Source organism: Chelon labrosus (genome assembly GCF_963514085.1).
Source record: "Chelon labrosus genome assembly, chromosome: 10".
In the NCBI taxonomy this organism is placed as follows: Eukaryota; Metazoa; Chordata; class Actinopteri; order Mugiliformes; family Mugilidae; genus Chelon; species Chelon labrosus.
Genome location: NC_140360.1, coordinates 8448360 through 8467725, shown reverse-complemented (window position 1 = coordinate 8467725; position 19366 = coordinate 8448360). Strand labels below are relative to the sequence as shown.

The window sequence follows — 19366 nt, the reverse complement described above, 5'->3', positions numbered from 1 at the left end:
TATAATTGTACTATAGTGACCACAAAATGCTATTTCTTATACTGTAAATGTATTATTTTCTTAATAAAAGTGACTTAGAAAAAGATGTGTGTCGTCTTGACGAGATCTGAACCTTCCCCTTCGATTAAATGTACGGTTTTAGAAGTTCAAATCAGTCCAAGGTTAACTTTACGACAATACATTTGATAAAGAAAGGGAGAGGCAGTGAAAACATGATTGTTTAACAATCAGTCATTCTTAATAAAAAAAAAAAAAAAAAAAAAAACTCAAATGGCCTAAGTGCTTCAAACCACTAAGAATTATATTTTCAATTATCTTAAACATTTCATTCGTTTGTGCACAATTAAGAATGAATATATTGGAGCTGGCATTTTGAGGGGGGGGGGGGGGGGAGAAAAGCTGTTCCAGGAGAGCCCCTTTTTCCATTCTTCTCTGGTTTCACGCGTAAGTACCGAAACAGTGGCGGGGAAAATCAGACGCTTGTCCGACAGACGAGCGATTTTCTGCTACTGGCAACTAATTACACACCATGTTCTCTCGTCGATGTCCCCTGGACTTATAGACGACGGGTTGAATAAAGAAAAACTACGAATTGACGCAGTTTACAATTTGGCTACAAGCATTTAGGCCCACAGCTCACCACCAGGCCATCACCTGACTCTATGAAGTTTACCAAAAATCCCAATTAATCTTATCTAAATGAATAGAATAAATACAATCTCACCTCCTCATGAGCACGTTTAATGTCAAGTATTTTTCCTAATTAAGACGCACAAAAAAAGCTCAATTTCGTTTGAACCAATAGAAATTTAAATGACAAATTTGAAAGAGCAGTACAAGTTTTATTGGCTAAACCACATCTTTTATGTTTTTTTAGTACAATAGAAACAACAGATGTAGACTATGAGTCTAAAGTCCTTCGTATATTAGTAAAAAATTTAAACGTCAACTTGTTGCACCACACTGATCGCGCTTCTGTAGACCTGCTGCTCAAGACAGCAAATCTGTCCATCAGCCAGCTCTTTTAAAGTGCCCTATAGTTTTCTTCCGCTGCTTTGGGCAGGGATGTCATAAAGTGTCTCTCCATTCATAAGGAGCAGCGCTGGAAAGGATGGCACCTTGCAGCGAGGAGAATCGCAGAAACGCCCACAGCTCTTTCAGATGGTGGGCTATACTTTTTGAAAAGACACTGCTGATCCTGTACAACACGGACCCAAAAAAAAAAAAATGCAGCTTGGTTCAAGTTGTTTTAGAAGAAAGGACTAACCCCAAATACTACGGAGTGTGTCTTTTATTCCAACTTCTAGTTTCTCTTAAACCCTGCATGTAAATGTTTAAACTCCCTTTCACACATAGTCGACGTCAACAGAGGCACGAGAAAAGCTTGTTTAATACAAGAAAAAACACGTGACCTCTGCAGTGAATGCACTTCAACTTCTAAGAATTTCTATGAACATTTCTGAACATTGTTTCCGTGACCAAGTTTACTTCACTAGAATAGAGTTAGAGCGCAGAAGGGAAGGATAGCATACTTTATTGTTACCCTCCAAGAACAGACACGAGGCTAGATGTTAGTTTAAAAAAAAACAAAAAAAACAAACGGGGTTTATTTTTGATGCCACGCCAACCCATTAAAACTGGTTAAAAGAAGTGGAAAGACAAAGAAATAAAATAAAACAAACTGCACATATAAATTACCCACTTGGACAGTATCAAAACACAACATTGCACTAATTACACTTCTTCATGTAAAATATTAGCTCAAAACCAAAAACATACCTCGCAGGCTGAGCCCCTTAACCCAAGGAAGGGTTGAATCTTGCTTATGTACAGGTGTTGTCTCCTTTTTTATATCTTTACCACATTTAAATATTCTCAAAATCAAAACGTATCAAGGCAGGACCTCGTCTTACGCCACGCCAAGATTCAAACTTTCTGCAAGGTACGTCAATTAAATCATTCCGTACGGAACGCAATGCGGGCAATTAGTTCCACCTCCCCCTCACAGGTAGACTAAACAGGCTAAATAATATGGCAACGAACTAAAACTAAACTGACAATGAGAGGCAGCTACATTAGCATTAGACTGGGCTCAGTCATGCGCTCTTAACAGAGCAGACGTGGTTGAAGTGCGCTGCAGACTAATCTGGTCCCTGCTCATTTCGCTGGTCAACATGTCCTTGCCCGGCCAAATTCAACCAGTCACACAGCCTCATCACTTGGTGCAATTAAAACATACAGTGGACCACGTGACTCACCAAAAGACGCATAATTAAGTCGGAACCATGCACAATGGGGATGGCCTTTGGTTCCAGGCTGTTTTCCAGTTGGACCTACGGCACACCGTGGAATTACCTTTTGGCTAGCACAGAGCCGTGTCCATGGTCATTGTAGCGCTGGCCTCTCCAAGGAGTGTTAGCCAAGGTCTGCAGTGTGCAACCAGCTGATTGGAGACATCTCTGTCAAAAGACAACACTTCCTTTAGTTTAAATTAACCCACTCAGTGTCAACCAAATGTTTGAACTTGGCATTGCAATGAGAATAAATGGACAGTGTGAGCGCTTTGACGGTCTTTCTCTGTAGCTTTTAAAACCAGAGGAACCCCTTATTCTGAAAACAATCTGCAGAAAGTGAATGGGAGTTTGTAAAGTGCAAACTGCACTTTTAAGTTGACTCACTTGACTCACCATACTTATCTAATCTGCACGTTTTAAAGCAAACACAGCTTTAAAGGCTCTGTTAAATAGTTCCAGTCAATTTATATTATATTCATATTTTGCTCAAAGAAGAACAAGATGCAGACTTGATCAGTCACACCATCTTAGTCTTCATCTGGACATCTGTTGGACTTCAGACTTATGTAGCCTTGGTGACAAATTAAGGAAGGATGGAAAATGTTAAGGACGTTTCCGCCTTATGTCCATTATTTCACACTGAAAGAAGTAATAGACACACACACACACACAGCACCACAACATATATAGAACAAATTTAACAAAGTGCGTCCGCTGCAAAACTCTAAAACACACACACTCTGAAGCGTCATCTTGTGAATTTAATCGGTCAAATCGTTTTAACAAAGTCATCAACGGAACAAGAAAATCAAAACATTTAACATCATTCATATTTGACTCATAAATCTTTGAATATGTTACAAAATTAGATATTGTCAACACAACTGAATGCCAAAAAAACAAAACAAAAAAAATCTATGACATAGCAAAGTTAGACAGGGGGGGGATGTGATATGGGCTTCCAAACAGACACACGGTAGCTACCTTGTCCAACTGAATAGGCTGCAATGAGTGATTAGTACACAAGAACATTTAAATGAGTCAAACACGTGCAAATGTATTACTTGGTATGGTAATAGTAAAATAGTAGCTTCACAACTAATAAGTTTGTCAAAAGGGGATAAGATCTCATATCGTCCTCTTATGTCTCTGAAATGAATTAATGCAAATACATTCACGTTAGAAGTTACCGTCCATGCTTGCTTGCTACTTATCTGTCAGTTGAAGAGTTTTTAGTCTGCTGATAAAAAAAAAAAAAAAAAGATGTTCTCTAGTAATTTAACTGCGGGCTTCGTATGTAGTCAGCTGCACTCTGAAGATCACTCTGTTCTGAGTGAGAGGACAAAGTGAGAATGTCTCAAAATGATCACTTACTGGTTTAAGAAGTGGATACAAACAAAATAAATAAACGTAAACCTTTGGTGAAGTTTTGGGAATGTTCACGTTTAATTTGAAAAACAATGAAAAACAAATACTCAGAGATTAGGTCCATATTGTGCATATTATAAGATATAACATATGAAATAGTTGTATTTCTGAAGCAGATCTGTAGTAATAGTAGTAGTACTAGTAGTATAATGTTCCTAATTTGTGTAGTTGTGGATTTAAGACAGAACACAAGCCTGTAAGTTATGCTACATATAGATCACATCCTGAAGGCTGCGATTAAACCTCCAGACCACGTGGCTTATGTTAGGGGTTCCCTCTTAGATGGCTACCTTAAATGCATCGCTGTCGATGCTTTCCAACAGGAAACAAATAAGTGGAGAGGTCAAGCGGACGTGCTCAGGTAACGAGGATAAAGCACCATTTGGTCTGATGATGATGTGTGTGTGTATGCGACACACTGTTGTGTTCAACAGTCTCCAAAAGTAAAAAAAAAAAAAAACCAAGTGAATAAGAAGAATTGGGAGGAAAATATTCTATAAGCAAATGTCTCATTAAACAGAAAACACCAAAACCATAAATCCTATATCCTTCATATATACATGACATGTTGATTTCTTCTTTTTTTATTTCTTTTCTTTTTTTAAATGACTTCACATTTTCATTAAGGATTTAAGGGTCTTCACGTTATAGATCGATATCTCACATAGTAGCTGTAAAACTATTTCAAAGTTTGGGATTACCACTCTCAAATTACTCCAACAGAGGGTGCTTAAAAAAATAATGATTAAAAAAAAAAGCTTTTCTTGTGTTGTGAACGATAATAATAGAAAAGTTGTACATCATGATCAAAACAAACTAAATATGAAAACTGTGTCAAAGTCAAGCTCAAGGTACATACAAGGAAAGTTTGTGTCCATACAACAAAAAAAACAAAACAGAAAACACAGTCATTACAGGCCAAATAAAACACAATTCAAGTTTTTAAGTGAAAAGAAAAGGAAATAAAAAAAGTAACTGCTTGCTCTAAATCTTTGAGCCTCAAATAAGAAACAATATCAAACAACAGAAACAAGGTTTAGGAATGTGCACGCTATTTAAAAAGTTTCTTTGCGTCAGTGCTGGGAAAAAAAAAAGAAAAGAAATGTCCTCGGAGGATAGTTTGTGATGTGAAAGCTGAACGACAGGACCACTCAACCTTTTCACCAGCCCATGTACTAAATCAGAAGTAGGCCCGTTCACGAATGCTCATCCCAAAACTCCTAAGGCCATTTAGTAAAACAGAAGCGTGTTGGTGGTGCAGAGTAAAACCGAGGGGTGGCACAAGTAAAAAGGCTGATATATTCCAGCATGTCGCTTCTCTGAAACCACTGTGGTTTTTCCATTATGATAATATCTTCAGGAATAATGTTAATATTAACGACTTTAGGTGGTGGAGCCGACAGAATCAGAGTGAAAGGTGATGTATCCCGAGGAGGATGCTGAAGGTGTGCTTACAAAACTGTTTGTGCTTCCTTTGCTCTCAGCCTTGCTCAGGTGCTTCTGGTGTCCCCAGTCGGCTCCAGCACCACCTCCGGCAGCACCGCCTGTCATATGCCTATAGCCGGAGTGCCTGTGAGTCTGCTGGCTGCGTCCAGGTGAGCCCACGTCACCCTGCCGCTTCTCATCCCGAGGACGCTCTCGGCAGCCTTTACCGGAGCCGCAAGCTCCGGGGCTCTTCTTTCCGGCAGGTCTGTCTGGTTTGGGGGAGCCCTCAGGTGAGTTACCCCTACTACTGCTCCTTTTGTGTTCTGAGAGCCGCCTGAGTGCCTGAGGCTCACGCTCAAAGTCTGTGAGGGGGAAGTGAGGAAGGATGACTGTGTGCTGTTCATACACATTGGGGATAAGTGAGATGGTGGATGTGCGCCGAGGGCTCTTCCTGGGGCTCGGCAGGGGCGTCTCGTCTATGAAGTTGATCACTTCGTCCCGGCTGAAACACCGCAGCTCGTCCTCGTAGCGCTCCCCGCCGCAAACCACGCGCGGCAGGTGCTTGAGGGAGTGCATGCTGTCCTCAGAGCGTCGCCGCTTGCGGTGAGGATGGTGGTGATGGTGGCTCTCCTCGTGGTAGGAGACCAGGCTGCTCCTGCGCCTCTCGTGGCGCGGCAAGGTGGAGCTGTAGTGGGCACTCACTATCATGTCCTCTGTGGAGCCCCATCGCTGCAGGTAGGAGGGGATCCGGTCGCTGGTCCACATGTCTGTTTCGTCGTGGGAGTATCTTCTTGTAGGGGGCACCTGGACGGAAGACACAGAGCAAAGCCTTTAGGTTGCAGCTCTGACATGACGTCATTAAGAATTAAAGAGCAACACAGAATCATTAAGCACTGAGGCACTGCACACTAAAAAAAGTTACATGCTGTTTAACATTACAGGTTTTCATTCACCTAAATGAACTATAAAGTAGTACATGTAGGATAATATTGTTATGTGGCTGTCCGTGCCACTGCAACAGTTTTGGAAGAATGACTTGCAGCAGAAAAAGACAATAAAAGGAATTAATTCATAACTATTTTGTGTAAAATCCTACATGTAGCACACATGAACTGTTTGTCCAAGATGTTTAAGTGGAAGTGTTTGCATTAAGTCCCTCAGGGGATTTTAACATACAACACAACTCCATTCACCTCCGTTATCTAGAGATGGAAACTGCAAAGGTTGATATTCTCTACGTGTTATACTCACATTCCATTCTGTTCTGACAACTATGCAAGAGAGAGAGGGTTTGTCAAGGTGGCGTCAAGAGCTTCAAGACTGATACCAGCCTGCCGCCCTGTGGTGGCTTTTAGTAAATGCAGAGAAATTAAAACAGCAGACGATACAGTAGCACTGGATGTCGAGGTTAGGTGGGGAGAGCTGAGCAGCAGGGGGCAGCACAAGCGTTAGAATGGCTTCAGATGCGAGGAGGGGGGGGACAGACTTTGCAGGACGAACAGAGAGGACAAAGCACGCAGGCCAATAAAGCCCAAAGAGGCTTTATTCTGCAATCAGACCAGTTGAGAGGTGCCGCAGCAGTTCTCAAATGGATGTGATACAAGGGTTTTGTTGTTCTATTTTGGGGTTTGACCCTTTAAGAGTTAAATAACGTGATTGTATCAGTCATCTTGCAGCTGAATTAAACTAGTTTCTTTTCACAGTCACACATGTAAAGCAAGAGGTAACACATCTAGAGCTCAACTAACACTAAAATGAAGCTAATGTGAAGGAGGATCTAACACAGAAGAACGATGGATGGAGTAATGATTAGTGGTCATGAAGTGACAGCTACTGTATACATCTCTGTTTCGGGAGTTCTTAAGAAGCCAAACCGAATAGAGAAATGTCCGTTAAGATGCCGGACATCTGTCTGGGCCACTGTGCCAATTTAAGATGATTTTTGTTTCGGTAAAAAGGTAAATGTGACAGGCTCTTCTGAGAAACCCGAAGCCCCCGTCGAATTGTTCAATACAAAGATGACACAGTGTTAAGATGCTACGTCAAGAGTTAATACTGTGTGGATTGCATCGGCTGATTCTACTGCTACGTAGCCTCACCACAGTCTTCCAGGCCAAGTCCAGTAATTCTTGAATACTTCAATCAATCATGTTTAGCAGTATTGACCCAGTATCTCACACCGGGGCAGAATTTGGGGTTAAGTTAGTGTTTGAATCAAAACAGGAACATGATGTTTTAGTGAGTTGCCCAGGAAGGCTGCATGTTAGAAGCTTTGTTGTTAATGCGGGCTGAAAATGAGCATTTCACTGTACTGCATTTGACTGGGATGGATGCTGGATCCAATGGACACAATGCTTTTGGGTAGAACGTGAGTAGATGTTTATAGTGCTTTCCTGAAGCCTTGAGGGATTCCTGAAATGTAGAAGGTAAGTCAGTTACTAACTCTCTTACCCTCTTTAAAAATAAAATGTAGTCAAATGTTTCTCGGTCCATGGCTAGGACACACTAATTGATGATTAAAAACACATCTGCTGTGTCGATGGGACTGCTGATGGTCATATTTACCAAACATTAGTCAAAAAAAAATTAGTAAAAATCACAAAATATCCAATGATTCCAGAAAATTCAAGCAAGATCTTGTATAGGCCCCGTGAGGCATTTCACCATGCACATTAGCAATAAAGTAAAAATAGTTCAACTGATCAGGTAAAAGAAATGAAGGAAAATCAATAAACATATACCTGCAAATACTGCATTTTATCTTCCTGTTGTTCCCTCAATGGATACCCTTGCAGAACCCCCCTTTCTAAGGTTGAGAACTCATACTTGGCATTACGGTCTATCGTCACGATTTCAGGCGCCGAGCTATAGTCATATGGTCTGTCATATATTAAGTCGGCACGAATTCCTCCATCTTGGCTGTTTTCTGCAAAGCGCAGAAAAGCACGGGCGTCAGGATTAGAGAGCAACGGACTCATTACACAAGACAGACAGACAGACAGACGAATAGATAAGAGAGACAAGTTCAATTGTTCTCTGGTTTGTTTACTTTTCCTACGGGTCTGCTCAGGAATATGAGGTTCAGATTAAAAAAATATATATATATATATAAATGCTACAAAAATGTAACTGATTTAAATGCATTACTAATAAATTAGCAAAGGGATTTACCAAAAAAAGCCAGATTGGAATTAGGAATATACAGGGCTTACATTCTGCACAACAATCTCATACACAAAAAAATGTGTACAAATACCCATCTACCAAGTATATTTCCCCAATTACTGCATTTATGTTCATTACAGATCAATTGGAGATGGGTGTAAAATGCTTGAGGAAAATGTTGGCCAAAAGGATGAAAGATGAAAGTGGCTAGTTGCACAGGCAGCCTGGCATGCAAGTCAGTAGCTTCGGGGGGAAAAAAATAAATAAAAAACACAGGAAACAATCCTTATACATACAACTGAGATGGGTTATACATGGCAAGCCCTCTGGAGAAAAAAAAAAAGCAGAGAACTGGCAGTGTTAATTATCACACAGAATGGAGACTGCCTTGTGGCGTCTTGTGGTCTCCTGCTGGACCACGAGCAGTTATCAGGTAAAAGGGGGGAGAGGATCAAAAGGTGTGGAGGGTTAGAAACAGGAGAGAAGGGGTTCAGATCGGGTTGAGTTTAAACAGTGCCAATAGTAGGAAAGACAGATAGTTCACGCTGTCAACAGTTTGCAGTAACCGTAGAGATCAGGGACCCACTCCACGAGCCTATCTGTGATTATCATGTGACCTAATTTTGGGACCAGATTTTGTGTCTGTGATTTCCTTAGTGCAACGTTTCCCTTTCTTTCAGCCCCCCCTTTAAAATGCACCTAGAAGTCTTCCCTTCTCTTTTATCTATCAGTCAGACAAGCGCTGCTCAGGGAAGCCTTTTAGCCACTACAATCTGAGCAGTAGGTGGGAGTTGATGTAACACAAATAAGAATAAACTAAAACAAACAAAATTAATACAGAAAAAGCATTCATTTTGCATTTATTTTGTTTTAAAAAAAACATACGCTTTTGTGTATCCTTTTGTGACCTGAAGGAAATATGACCATCATCGCGACATAGAAAGTGCTTTCCAGCTCTAAGGCAACTGTTCCAGTTCTGGTTTGTACCAGATAAACGGGGAACCATTTATTTTATCGTCCTCTCCATGCCAGAGCATTCTAGACGAAGATTGCCCAGTTTAAATGCATTAGAGTGAAAAAAAAGACAAAAGTGCTGCAAGGGAAATGTGTCCTTTGTCCAGCAACGTTTCTTTTATGGCATCAGTCTCATAGCATGGTAAAGCAAAGCATTTGATAGAGTACACAGCCTGTATAGAAACACAGAAGATCTATTTTAGTATAGGAAGATAAAGTTACACAGACACTTGTCCCTTCAGTTTCTCCTGACAACAAAGGTCACATGATAGGTCACATGATAACATTTGACCACTGACTTCAGACCTCCAGCTGCAACAGAATACCGCAATAATGTCCACTCACAAGAAGCAGTCTTTTTTTATTTATTATATTCAAATCGTAATATTTTCTGATTATTACTCATTATTATTAAATAGTATTTTTTTATGATTGTATGAAGTTATTTTTTTCATTGTTGTATCACAAACGCTGGAAAATATATTCTAATGTAATCCTAAAATTATGATAAACTACAATGTGCCTCAGCTACTAATCCACGAATACAAATAAATTCAGTCCTGACAAATTGCAGAGATCTGGCTGTCCTGTACCTCAAGGACCAGTGGTGGACAGACATACTGTAACTCAACCATTAGGCCATAAAATAGAGGCACTGTTTGTTTGACACTGACCTCGGTTCCCTTCCTGCAGAACTGCTTCGCTCTATTTCACCAGTACAGCTATTCCCTCGTCTAAAAGATAAAATTCTCCGGGATGATAAATCACATCTGTTACCGCGGTTCCTATGACCAAAGACAGAAATGATTCCAAAATCTTTAATTGTCACAAGGGACTTCGTAAACTAATTATCAGGCATCGACATCTGTGAGGGTTCTCAGTCATCCAGGTCAAGGCAGGCTACATCCAAAGAATAGAGCTGAAACGAGGGCAACTGGACTTGCTGCGGTTGCTGTAGACCAGGGGTGTCAAACATAAGGCCTGTGGGCCAAAACTGGCCCACCAGAGGGTCCAGTCTGGCCCAGAAGATATTAACTGCAATTTTTCAAAAAAAACGTAACTGCTATTCCTTATTTGTCCACCAGGGGCCGCACTGTTTAAGTTGTGGAATAACACGACGCCACAAGATCCAGAACTAAACAGCAGATGGCAGCAATGCGCCACAATTGCACCTTTTTTTCTTAAGAAATTGTTGATAAAAAGTTTTGTAAAAGGACAGTTCATTAAATGCTAGCATATTCTTTGCACTAAAATAAAAGTAAGTTGTTGTTATTTTAGGTTATTATGCTATTATGTTAGTGGTCCGGCCCGCTTGAGATCAAATTGGGCTTTGCGTGGCCCGCAAAATAAAATTAGTTTACACCACTGTCGCCAAGAAACCAAACAATTCCAGTTGCTTTTGTTTCAGCTTTGTTTTTTGTTTTTTTGGATAAATCCAAATTCTAAATAATTTTTGCAACCATCTTGACCTGTTGAGTTTTGGCATGTCCTCACAGAGCCCTCGACCTCTTCCCTTACTAATGCACTCAGAGCTGTCTTAGGAAATAGGAATCAACATCCATATTCACACATCATCGGGTGAAGAGGAGGGAAAGAGGAGGCAGGACGGGAGGGAGACGCCCGACAGTAGCTTACCCTCATCCACGTCGTCATTGGACATGATGGCGACGCACTTCTCCCACACCATGCGGATGTCGGCCCGATAGCGGTCGCAGGCCCAGAGGAACATGGGTAACAGGATGGACTGGGCGATGGAGCACCACAGCACACATAACACCATCCAGTTGTAGGAGCGGTCGAACTTTAGACTGGCAAAGCTCACCACCTGCGCAGCGAGGAGAGGGTTAGGAAGCACAATAAGAATGATTACAATGAAATATGCTCTGAGACGGGACGCACATGTTTATAGCAGCATTGCCATGCAGATTATTTTCTTTGAAAGTTGCCTTGTCAACAAGCCAGAGATGACATTAGGCTTCTTTTATAAGCTCACCAGATAGTACTATTTACTGGGTTAAGTAAGCAAAGTGAGTGAGAGCAGATACAGCACTTAGGTCATTAGACGGGTATCACATGTTCCTGGGCTCAACATTAACAAGTAAATTTACCACAATGATAAGACCTAAACTTGGTGGAACTGCTACTCCTGATACTGTATTTATGGTATCAAATTGCATTTAACCAACATCCAAGTGTGCTCACTTGGATGAAGAAAATCCTCATATGTGTGGACATATATACACCGATCAGGCATAACATTATGACCACTGACAGGAGAAGTAAACAACATTGACCATCTTGTGACAATTGTGAAACTTTTGGACCTGGCATTCATTCGTGTGGATGTTACTTAGACATGTACCACCCACCTAGACCAGACACCCCCACCCCACAGCAATGACACTCCTTGATGGCAGCAGCCATCCCCAGCAGGATGCAGCTTGACACAGACACACAGACACACAGACACACACACACACACACACACACACACACACACACACACACACACACACACACACACACACACACACACACACACACACACAAACCATTTAGGAACAACTGAAAAAACATGAAGTGCAGCACAAGGTGTTGACCTGGCCTCTAAATTCACTACATCTCAAACTGATCAAGTATCTGTGGGATGAACCACAGAGGCCCCTCCCCTTAACCCATAGGACCCAAAGACCCCCCACTAACAACATTCTGTTGCCAGACACCACACCCTCAGAAGCAGAAGGCCCATGTCCATTCTCTGATGAGTCACAACTGTTTTGGAGGCACAAGGGAGACCTACACAATATTAGGAAGGTGGTCATAATGTTATGTCTGATCGGTGCACACGGCAAATAATGCTGATTCGATTCGATTTTAGGCTATTAAAATTACTCATTTAAGTCACAAGAATTTAAAACGGGGACCAAAACAATTAAACTCTTCCACAGACACGTGAGCAGGAGCCAAAAATTTATTTCAGGTGAGAAAATCTATTTATGATATTCAAGCTTAAGTGCTCTCAGCAGACACTCACACAAGTTAGTAGAGTGCCTGCCGAGCATTATCCCTCAAATCCAGACCTGGATATTAGCAAATGTGCTGCTGCGTACCAGCAGGAGCTCTGGTATTAGCCACCTTTACAAGCAGCCAGTAGAGCCAGGACAAATACAGCATTAATGATTCGTCACCGTCATCGCTCTCACAGGTGGTTTAGACTTCTGCGTCCATCTGCGTCAAAAGACACAGCGCCGACTAGTGTTTGGGTGGCGTTGTTACAGAGCGAGCCAGACTGACGAACTCACCAGTATAAATGGCTCGCACCGGCGCAGGCTTTTACTTTTGTAATTTGGCATGTAGTCAAAGTATTAAAGTAAATTAAAAAGTATCACGAAGTAATATATTTATACCGACATTAAACAAAGACAAGCAGCAAACTGCATTTTTGTATGAATATGAATTATATCATTTAAGGGACTAATTGTGGTTATTTCAGCCCTCACTTGTGCCGCCATTCAAAGACAGCTCTCATCCTCATCTCTAACGTTCCGGGCCCAGACACCAATCACATTGATGAACTCAGACTCATTACCCCTATCTTATGTCAGCGTTACAATGAGCCTTGATGAGGTTGCTAAGTCTCAATCTGGTATTGACATGGTTTGCCCGCTAAGTCGACCAAATCTAAGCTGCATGGCTGGAGACCCGAAGACAGCGGAGACCTGATGATTGTAGCTCACTTTCAACCACCCACCAGAGAGCAAACTTATCTGAGTGCAGGCCCTGCATAGAAATAAAAAAAAAAATAAAAAATCACTTTTCATCGTATTACAAAACACGTTTCCGGAAAAAAAAAAAAAAAACACTACAATGCTAATTTTTATTTTATTTTTCTAAGCCCTGATGGAGATGTTTCAAACTTTACGGTCTATTTGACAGGGTAATGATTAAGGAATTATCAAAGGTCGATTATTTATATCTAGTATACAGTATTTGGGTTAATTTAATCATGTTCTTTTTTTAACCATACACTGCTACACAAAGGTTTTTGTGCCCTTTCGAATTTTCAACATTTCTGTGTGAACATAATTCAAACATCATCAGATTTTCCTGACAGCAGACAAAGAGAACCCAGTCAAACAAACGAAACAGAAATACTTTAAATATTCTAAAGGGTGCAGAAACCTTTTTTTTAAGCGGCAGTGTGTGTAATGTTGGTGATACTACATGCAACGCCATGCAGTTCTCAAAACAAACATATAAACATCAAGTTCATTTGTATGTGTTCCAGCATTCCATGCATTTAAATAGCTCATTACATTAGGCCATAAAACGGCTAGCAGACCTTTCTGTCAGAACATATCTTTCAACAGAATTAAACTACCCTCTCTGTTCTGAACACAAAGAAACAGTGTAAAAGTCTTTCAACAACTTACACCTTGTTGACGACCATCAAACGCGTCAGAAGCTTTATGAAGAAGCAGTGGCTATTCGGATTCATATTTCACCTTATTCTGAAATTGACTCATTCATAAAATAGAATTTGCCAATGACCTTTCTGAACGACAAACAGCAGGTGTTTGTGCCTGAAGACTCGTGAGCTCATCAGCGGTGAGTAATTTCTCTGTCCAGCGAGGAGTTTTAATAATGGAGTTCATTAAGTCTCCACAGTTTTATTCAGATTCACTTTTGGCACAAACTGTAATATGCTAACAACATCCCATCGTCTCAACACTGACCTTACATGTTTGTTGATGTAGGGAGGACAGTATTCTGTCACGTAGCTTTAATTTAAAACATTTGTTTTGGGATATTTTGCATTTAATGGACAGTTGAGAGAGAAGACGCAGACAGGAAACAGGGGGTTTGACATGCAATGCAACGCCACTGGCACAAATAAACAGCTGTGGCAGATTTTGTACACCTTAAAGGGGAATTACTGTTTTTTACAACCTGGACCTTATTTCTGGTTGTTTACTCACCCATATAACTTTTGTGTAATTTGTAGTAGTTTGGGAGATATTTAGATCCGCGTATATCCATATAGTGGAAGTGACTGGGGCACCGAAACGCATCGTCTAAATAACGCATTATCTGCCGCGAAACTCATTCATTTCACCAATATTTTGTTATGGGAAGCTAGTGCTATTCCCTGTTGAGTCCGGAGTTACCTGTTATCATCATCCGGGGTCTGTAAATTGACCTACAGGGTGCGTTATTTAGAGGCTGCGTTTCGGTGCCCCAGTCACTCCCACTATATGGATATATGCAGATCTAAATATCTCCCGAACGACTACAAATTACACAAAAGTTATATGGGTGAGTAAACAAACATATTTTATGCCAGGTTGTAAAAAACAGTTCACCTTTAAGAGGTAACACTTTGACATAATGGGTTGGTGTAATCCTGACTAATAGGGTCTGAGATTGTTGCCTCTTGTGGTTCCTCACCACCTGAAATATTAGGCTGAGCTGTGGCTCACCTTTATGCCAGCAATCACAATTATCCCAATTTATGTACCATCAACAACCTCGATGTCAACATTAATCATTTGCAAATGTGTGTCTGCTTGTAACCAGTCCTACTGCTAGGTGTCACTACGCACATTTGCATGTTTGTCCCATCAGTGAATAGAAATAAGTGACCAGCAAGGATAAGCAGAGGCTGCGGGTAGTGTAGTGGAGTTTGGAGTTCTCCCTGTGCCTGTGTAGGGTTTCTCCAGGTGCCCCCGCTTCCTCCCATAATCCAAAGACATTCAGGTTAATTGGTGATTCTAAATTGGCCGTAGGTGTGGATGAAAGTGTGAAGAGTCTCTCTGTGTCAGCCCTGCCCCGTGATAGACTGGCGACCTGCACAGGATGTACCCCGCCTTTGGCCCAATGACAGCTGGGATAGGCTCCAGCCCCCTGCGGGCCCTCAAGAGGATAAACAGTAATAGATAATGAATGAATGGATGATAAAAGTATCAGTAGTCACTGATGCCTGATCCCCAACAGGGAACTCTACTTCAAACTGATGACGATGTGATGTCTACTTAGCAGTAGGCTAAAACATTTCTCCAGAGGAAAATAATTTTGGATTTTTCTTCATGGTTTCTACCATCCCTTATTTGGTGGACTCATAAAAATGTCATTGATTAAGTAAATTACGACAGGCAGGATTTTTTTTCTGAAGTACTCTCAGCTCAATAACTAATGTTTTGTTTTGTAGAGCGACGCTGGACTCAAACAATCCCTAAATGACCAAACTTGCTTTCTTCAGCTTCTTAAATATTTTACTGTCCCTTGACTTACTTCCATACATGTCATACTTTCATATGATGAGTGTGTATACATAGTCAACAGCAATTTATGCACGTGCTGCCTTACACAGTTTTTCCACATCACTCATGCAACGCTCCTCACAAGTGTTAAGTGCCTTGAATAATGGTCCCTCTTTGGCAACAGCTAGAAAAAGCACTTTAGCACATGGACGTTTGTGGTGTAAACCTGCGCAAACATTGCGCCTGTCTAAACTTTACCGGTCAAAATGTGTGTTAATATCATCCAAACACTAAATATCCAAGTTGTTATGTGAGCAAACGGCATTCCATATAACATGACATGATAATTTTTAAAGCAGAGCAGACGAAGGAAGACACAAAAGCATCCAAAAGAAGTTAAATCATCAGCTTGTTAAATGAGAAACTCTTTGAGTGAGACAGAGACAGTTTGTTATTGTTCAGCTCATGGTGGGCAGAGGCTGGAAACGTTACGTACAGCCTTGTAGCCAGCTGCATGACTTATATAAGCTAATATAAGAACACTTTAAAACATTTTATGTCTGTCTCTCATGTGTTGCCGGAGTCAAAGAAATCTGCCGGCTGAAGCTTGATATACATTGTAATGTTCCTTTAATCAATCACATTTCAAGTTTGTATGGCCTACGGTAGCATCGGTGTTTTCGCGTCCTCTGATTGGAGGGTCAGTGCGTTGCTCTGTTTAAGCTAGCGGTTCACGTTCATCTCTTGCGAGCAGCTCCCGTTAACGTTTTTGAGCTATTTTGAACACACGATGGCGGAAGGAGGAGAGGCTATCGATTTGGTTGCAGATCTTCTTAGAAAGTTGTTTTCACGGCAGAGTTTGAAGGAAAAGTGGGATATTGTGAGGAAAGGCCATCCAACCCTGGAGCTAGCTAGCCAGACCTAGCCGGGAAAACTTTCAGGGCAGCGACAATAAGCGCTACCCATGGTTGACAGGCTCCGAGGAGAACTCTAAATTGTTTCTTAAGTTCTGATGAATAAAATTAATTATATTTACATATTTTTGCCATTTTATTGGGTCGACTTTGATGTTACTGCTGGATTTGACTAAGGTGGCGCTGGTGCATGGCTGCAGGGAGTGATAGGAGGCTTTTTGAATTGTTTTAAGTGAGTTTCTTGCTTTAGTAATCACATATAAATAATAATCTTGCTATATGAGGTACAATGCAACATCCTGTTTTACTGCGTATCCTATGTTGTTGATGGTTTCCATAGCAGTGGCGTCACAACAGCCGTATCGTATTAAGAGATGTTTTGAATAAGGTTGAAGTGCACTGAAGGCCTAGGTGGAAAATGCATGGCTCGCCTCCGGGAGCAGAAACCACTTAAAATATCACATACTGCTAATTTCATCCTCACGAGTCACAAATCTTCCAAAAATCAGTAAACTAATAATAATAAAGCATATTTCTCCAGTGGTTACACACTAAAAAAAATATGTTTTCTTGCTCTGTGATTTGGATTCATCATTAAAGGCTTGTGCAGATAGCGCTGCTTTGTGCAGACGTTTTTTCCTTGGGTTTGCCTCCGGTGTACAATACTTAATTAAAAAGGTTTGTTTAATGTAAAAATTCCAGCAGATGGCTTGCGCAAATAATAACTTAACTGCAGCGATGCATTAAATTCAAACAGTGAGACACTTCGATTAAAATAATGTTCTTCCACTTAAGAGTAAGAGCGTGACACCATACACAAAACAAACCTCATTTAACAAAACATCCAGCTCCATTGTAATCAGCTGGCCCCAACACCAGCACAGGGTCCTTTGGACTAACTGTCCAAACACATTTACCCAATGGAAAAAGCGGCTGGCAGCTTCGGCTGCCTCATAAACAAAAATCCTGGAGCTTTCTGCAGGCTTTCAAGTGTGCACAGAACAGCAGTGAATTAACGTGTTAAAAAATAAATGAGAACCTGAGGGTGGAATTTGCAAACCAAATGGCAACACAGTGAAACAGAGCTCACTCCTTCGCTCACTGATAAAGCGCCTGAAGGATCAGTTTCCCCAAAGGTGGTACAAGGAAGTTACACTCTGCTTTGAAAGTCTAGACTTCCCCAAAAGACATCAGATGAAAGACGATTTACAATGTTTTACATTTAGCAGATTGGACGACACATCCTTCTTTTTTATTATGATCATTGCTACCGATATAATTCCTTCCTTTTAACCAGAATCCAATCAGCACTCGACCCCTCGAACAATGATGCAAAGTATAAATGACCGTGTGCGTGCACGAGACACACTTAACCCATCCACATTTAACCTGACCTACTTGCAGCCACAGATGAGCAGATGCAAGAAACTTTTAAGTTCATGTAAATAATAAAACACCATGCTACGGTCGCAGGAGCTGCAGACGATAAAATCCACCCCCATACCAGTCTGTTCGTTGGAATTTTACATTTCTGCACGGGCCAGTGACATAACCGACCTTGCTCATCTTCAAAGAAGTCACAAAATGGTTGTCATCGGCCTGACTTCACTGTGTGTGTTAGTGTGTGTGGCTGTGTAAAGATTTGTGACACACTAAATACAGCAAATAGACAGCGAGGGGAATAGACACAGGCCGGAACTTCCTTGTTCTTATAATATTTACGCGTACTGTACATGTGTGCAAACCTTAATTCACAATTTGCATTTATTTGGCGGCTTAGGGATCAAACCCGCACACCAAAGGGTTAGGTGAGGCCATAATTATTTTGTCAGTGCATCAACAGAACAGAATGATTTATTGTTAAGTATATTTTCCTTGCAGCAATACTTTTTCCCATTTGAATTTATAATAACAATGTATAAGTAATGACAGCGATATAGTTCTTTATTATTTATTGCATCTTACAGGGCAAGTAATAAGATGCATTGCTGGCAGCTATCACATTTACTTGTCAACTGTGGAACTGTTTTTGTTGCTCAAATTAGCATAAGAGTCTAAACTTGCAGTGTGTTGTTAAGTCTACTGGGTTTTTGAAACCTCACTAAGCATTAATCTTTTAGATGTTTAGCTCTGTGAAGTCACGTAAGACATGAGAGGCTCAGATTTTACAAAACATGGCTGAAACCCAACACTCTCAGGCACAACTAACCCACTAAACTGTGACTTGTTAATATGCCTGAGCTCTCATGTCCTCTTCTGGACATTTTATTTTTTCTTACTTATAAGTCAGGACCTTGGTTTTTAGACCTGGCTCATCAGTATCTACACTCAGGTTTAAGCAGTGGACTCACCAGTATGGGGAAGCCAGTCAAGAAGTCGTAGATGAAGACAATACCACTGATCAGGTAGGTGATCTGCAGCGACGTCTTGAGAGGCTCTGATCCGTCGATGGACGACCGGCGCTTCCCCTGAGCGTCTTCCACCACGATGGTGGGGACGTTGAACTTGTTCTTGTTGGCGTTGTGGCCCGCCTGAATCGAGAAGGTCTGGAAGAGGGCGATGCCGATGCAGATGACCCCCATGGCCACGCTGCCGCCGATCAGCAGCAGAAAGCACACGCCGAAGCCCAGGCCGATCTCCGTCACAATGAACCGGCAGTCGGAGGTGTAGAAGCGGTCGTTGGTGTCGTGCCAGCCCACCGCTGGGAGTGTGGACAGGATGAAGGAGACCATCCAGATGCCCATCACCGTGTGCACCGCCTGCTTCTTGGTGTTACTCAACCTGGAATCAGATTTTAGCATGAAGTCAGTTGAGTTGCTGTCAGGCCATTGAGCGAAATGTATGTTCTGCCGAGCTGTGGGTTCTG

General features: G+C 41.4%; 1 protein-coding gene across 1 annotated transcript in view; it reads right to left on the bottom strand.

Moving 5' to 3' along the window:
- Positions 1 to 2960: 2960 nt before the first annotated feature.
- Positions 2961 to 19366, bottom strand: part of gpr153 (G protein-coupled receptor 153) — a 36553-nt gene continuing 20147 nt past the window's right edge. Inside the window, exons 3-6 of the mRNA XM_084553248.1 lie at positions 18852 to 19281; positions 10962 to 11151; positions 7889 to 8073; positions 2961 to 5951 (exon numbers count right to left, since the gene is read on the bottom strand). Of these exons, the coding sequence (XP_084409374.1) occupies positions 5106 to 5951; positions 7889 to 8073; positions 10962 to 11151; positions 18852 to 19281 (1651 nt within the window). The 3' untranslated portion in view covers positions 2961 to 5105. The remainder of the gene's footprint in view (positions 5952 to 7888; positions 8074 to 10961; positions 11152 to 18851; positions 19282 to 19366) is intronic.